At 37.8% G+C, this 5,290-nt stretch overlaps 1 protein-coding gene across 1 annotated transcript in view; it reads left to right on the top strand.

Annotated features, from left to right (window-relative positions):
* The first annotated feature begins 979 nt into the window (after positions 1 to 979).
* ntmt1 (N-terminal Xaa-Pro-Lys N-methyltransferase 1) overlaps positions 980 to 5,290 on the top strand; it is a 6,604-nt gene continuing 2,293 nt past the window's right edge. Inside the window, exons 1-2 of the mRNA XM_050053732.1 lie at positions 980 to 1,106; positions 3,862 to 4,021. Coding sequence (XP_049909689.1) covers positions 3,863 to 4,021 — 159 coding nt within the window. The 5' untranslated portion in view covers positions 980 to 1,106; position 3,862. The remainder of the gene's footprint in view (positions 1,107 to 3,861; positions 4,022 to 5,290) is intronic.

Consider the following 5,290-nt stretch of genomic DNA (forward strand, 5'->3'; position numbering starts at 1 on the left):
TGTTTAAATCCCCACTGTATGTGTTCTAGTTGTAATCTTGTCATCTTTAGCTATTGATCTGTAATCAATAGCTAAATCTCTTTGGTGTAAATATTTAAATCATTCTTTAATCAGATATTAGGCTAGTGTTTGTCTACAGGCATTATTTGTGAAAGTTAACCCATGCAGATTATTAAATAAGATTGGTCGTGATTGAAGTTGAAGTTGACAAGCTACTGCATGTGAGACATGTAAAAAAAAAGAAGTAGATATTCAAAATTGGTGATTATCAGAAACAAATGTACTATATTTAGACCAAGGTTTTAGGGACCATGACATCGTTTTGCATGATTAGCTCATTTTCTACAAATAACTTATAATTCACACAACTCTTTACTATATCCCAAGGCATACCAGTAGCCTACATTACATTTGTTAAAGTGTCTAGTCTAGTTTTCATTCATTTCCACAGTGTTATGTGGTTTGAAGCCTCTGCCAAAAAAATCACAAAACCTATATTCAGAGTGAAGGGAATGTGCCAGGATCAATCACAGAGGGGTGGACACAACAACAAGGACACTTTTACAATGTGACCCAATTAAATAGGATGCAAAGATGCAAAAAATAGTCCTTAATTTCATAAGTAATACCTCAGGAAACTAAAAATCACAATTAAAGAAGCAATTCACAAATAGTAAGTTTTGTATTGTCATGAGCTTTGAAATACTGTTTTTATAACTGGTAATTGAACTATGAGTCTTTATGAAGTACATTCATTTGAAGTAAAACGTTTTATTTCATTTTATATTTTAATTCTTTGGTTGTTTCTATTTTCCACTTTGTTTCATAGCATTTTACAATTTACATTTAACTTTATATGCATTAAAATGTTACTTCATAAGACTTCTTCGGTCTTTGATGTTTTCAAACGCAAGTTGTGTATGTGGTATCAAAAGCCAGTGGGGGCGCTGTTGTCCCTTCTTCTCCCGCGAGCCAAATAAGGAAATGACGTGCTTCATGTGCTGCGTCTCAAATAGAAATCTGAAATACCGACACCGGGAGGGACCGGGGACCGGGTCTGTGCGAGGGAGAGGAGTGTGAGGGACCGGGCGCTGATACAAGAAGAGGTTAGTGTTATTATAAAGAATCGCTTTAAAGAAGTTTAGACACACCACTGTTAGTCCTTTACCCTGGAAACAGAGCTGTTACCGGCTAACTAACGTTAGCTGCTTGGCTAAAACTACAGTATCTAACTTAGCACGTGCAGGGTCCATTAGCGTTACTTACACTGTAATGAGCAGTATGAAAATGAATTAGAAACGTATTATTATTTAAAACTCATGGTGTGGTAAGAAACAACAAGCATGTGTAAGTTAAGTTTTATGTTGAAAACAAAACCATTAGTTATTTGGCTTATATTAGCTCCTAACTTATAGAAGTTAATTAAATGGCTCATACTTTAAAGGTCCGCCTTATTAACAACTGTTCACTTTAGACTTTCCAAGTGGTCATGACGTCGGCCTCCAATTTTGTGAGCCTCAATAGCAGCTGTAGCTAAGTTGTTACTGTCAGTTTTGAATGTGCAAAACACGTCTGATAGCTTAAGTGGTCATGGAAGACTCATGTTTACTTTCTATGGTGAAGCTTCAGGACACATCCAGTATTACATTATTATTATTTAAGTATAACTATTATTCCATAATGAATAATACAATTTTACTTGTGTCAAACTGGGCTGGGATGTTGTGTTCAAAGGTCTTTAAATTGTGTGATGGTTTATATGGACAAGATGTTGATATCAACACCTGTGTGCCACAACAATTAATTACAGGGAAATCTTTGAAATAGTAATTATACATACAGCTAGTATGGCAGACTTTCCAAAGTCTGCTTGTGCCCTGTGTTGTTGGTCAGATCCCCAGAGGGAATGTATGCCCCCTGCCCTGGTCACAAGATGAGCTCTGACAGCTGAACTACAGCCAAGTGTTGCCAGATTTGGCTGCTTTGAGTGTGTGTGTGTGTGTGTGTGTGTTCATCTTACAAGCAGGTGATAGACCTCCCCTGACTGTCCACTTAAAACACTGCTGAAATGGAAAGTTTTATCAAACATTGTGGTGCAACCTCTACAGAGCTGAATGAATATGGATAAATACCTCTTAATTACTGAGTTGAATGAAGCTTTAAAACAGGTGAATGACGGCTTACATGACACAATAACTAGCCTAGAAACTACAGAAATGGACAATACTGAATACCGAAAAGCACATTTGCAATCTGACAGTCTGTGCATATGAAGTGCAGAGAGGTATTTTAAGTACAGCCCATATATAGAAATGCAACAAAAAAGAACCTATTGTAGGACAAAGTAGGGAGTGCTTCACTTGCTCAAAACACTGTGTAGGTGATTGTGAAGAATCAGGTGCTTGTCAAGGATAGGGCAAATAGTCACATAAGAATAAAAAGCAATGACTTTCCCCCCTTACCCAGTGTAGAGGTCCGTGGTATGGGCTGGTAGTTTAAAAAAGGTATTTGAGGCACTCTGATTATAGTTAAAAATGAGGGATGCATGATACTGGATTTTTTGCCAGTATACAATTTGTCGATATATGACAACTCATTTGGCCGATAATAGATAGCGATATCAATATATTCACTTTTTTCCCTTCCTAATTTCAGTGATCATCAAGTATTTTCTGTAGTGGAATTAACATCATATTATGCATGCATGCTCTTATCGTGATTGCCCACCAGCAGATGGAGACATGAAATGGAATGCTTTTTAATGTATGTAATATTCATCTATTGTGCAAAATAAGGAAAACCATGTTGGCTGATTTTGTAATTTTAAAGCTGATATCGGCAGATACCGATGATGTGGCGTTATTATCATGCATCCCTATTAAAAATCTTTTTTTCCACACATGGACAGACCAACATGTTGGTTAACAAATCAGAAATTTTGCTTGGGTTCGGCCCACTTGACATGCTGCTGTGTTGTGCTATGGCCTATTAAAGTACTGGGATTTGTTATTTACATGACAACACCTGAACGCAACACAGGCTCCACTCCATTGAGTGTGTGTACAGTGCTCTGCTGCGGGTTCGGGCCGGGCTCGGTTATAATTGTCTCGGACTGTCTGCCCCCCTGATATAATGGTAGGGGAAACATTGGACTTGATATACCAGAGTGGGTATCTTGACATTGTCAAAAAAACAGGGTTCATTTTAACAATCAATTTCAAAAGTAAAGAGTCTTTTTGAGTTTCCAAAAACATCACTTATGATCTAGTTGACAGATGCTGTTAAGAGCCTGAATAGAATGCTGAATACATTCATATTTAATTTCAGTTAAATTCAGTTTTATTTATAAAGCCCAATATCACAAATCACAGTTTGCCTTAGAGGGCTTTATAGCATACGACATCCCTCTGTCCTTGGACCTTCACAGCGGATAAGGTTACATCAAACATCAAATCATGCAGAGACAGTTTTTTCATGAATCATCGGTTGATAAGGCCATTCTATCATCATTTCTATACATATGGGCATATGGAAATTGTTTCTCAAAGAAGAAGAAAAAAACAAGCCAGCAACCCTGTTATTAAAAGACTGATCTTCCTGCATGATCAGTTTAATTAACATTGGAACACTACAGGTCTGTTTTTGTCAGGCTGCCATGATATGTGACAGTTGTTATCAGGGACGCAGGTGATTCAAACTGAACAAGGTCTCTGTTCTTCTGGTCGTTGGGTCTACATCCAAAAACCATGATGGAATCATATTTTAGTTCAAGAAGGCTTTGACTCCTTTTTTACAAGTAGTGAGTAGTAGTTTGTGTACATTTTCCTGTGAGTGAACCATTTTATCTGTGTACTCTGACAGGATGGGTGACATAGTAGAAGATGAGGCAAGCTTCTACTCTAATGCAGAGGACTACTGGAGGGAGGTCCCCCCCACAGTGGATGGCATGCTGGGAGGCTATGGCAGCATCTCCAGTATTGATATCAATGGATCCAAGGCTTTCCTGCAGAAGTTCCTTGGTGTAAGAAACTTTTCTAAGATGTCAGCCAGCTCAGGCACCAATAACATCATCTTTACCAATCTGAATGGTAGTAATGGCTACAGTTAGACATACAGTGTACAGTATGTGTGTCAGTTCAGTGTCTCTGGAGTCACAAATCTGATTACTCAAAAACCGATGTGACAAAATTTAAAGACTTGCAACTCAACTTTGACTTTGACACCAATGACTCATGACTTCACTTGGACTCTACAGGATACTTAGCTCATTTTCAACCAGGTCTGTGTCTCTGCGGATGGGAAGTGTGTGCAGATGAATGGTGTTAAGGCGCATTCCCCTCCGTGTTGCAACCTGGCAGATCTCCCTGCCTGTCTGCCAACCAAAATCTGCTGGACTTTTGTTCACTGCACAGGCGAGGAGCTCCCCATAGTACGGACACAAGGGGAAGCTAAACACTGTTCATCTGTACACAATCCCCACACAGACCTGGTTGAAAATCGGCAAAGTATCCCTTTAAGCCTTTTGGCTTGGAATGACATGAAACTTAAGAGTTTAAAAGAAGTGTGCAGCAAATTAAGTCTACATTTTCCTCCTGGCAAGTTATATTTCCACAAGTGGTTCAGCAGTGCAGACCAGCAGAGAGACAACACATGAAACAACATATTATTAATTTTAAATGTAAAGACTGTGGTGCACAAAAAATGACAATAACAATATGCACAGCATTTAACTCAGAAACTACAAATGATTGTAACTGTGTCACAGACGGACCAGACCATTTTGATTAGAAATGTTAAGGTGTATTTGAAGTAATCTATGTATTTACTATACTGAACTTTATTATAATACATTTAAACTAGGGCTGTACCCAAATATTCGGATATTCGAATATTCGTTTCTATGGGTAGGTATTTGTTAGGAAAATTTGGTACTCGATATTCGTTTTTTTTTTATTTATTTATTTATTTTATTTTATTTTTTTTACATATGTTTTTGGTGCTAAATGTAGTCTTTTTGTTGTTGGTAAATGTAGGTTATCAATAAAAATCAAAACTTTTAAATTGCATTGTTAAAAATGTGAAAATATAGTATCGCCTACCAACGGAGCTTGTGCGCACGGCATGCTTGAGCGCATCCGTCTGAGGCTGTGGATCTTTTGAATTTAATATGAATTATGGAACCGTTTTTGTCAGCGTTCCCCTGTTTTGTACAATAAATTATTGCTTAAAGTTTCAACAAGTTTCTTTTGGAGTGCGTGACACAAGTGTGTTTTGAAAACGGCCGCGGACT

The sequence above is a fragment of the Epinephelus moara genome, chromosome 9, assembly GCF_006386435.1.
Source record: "Epinephelus moara isolate mb chromosome 9, YSFRI_EMoa_1.0, whole genome shotgun sequence".
NCBI lineage: Eukaryota > Metazoa > Chordata > Actinopteri > Perciformes > Serranidae > Epinephelus > Epinephelus moara.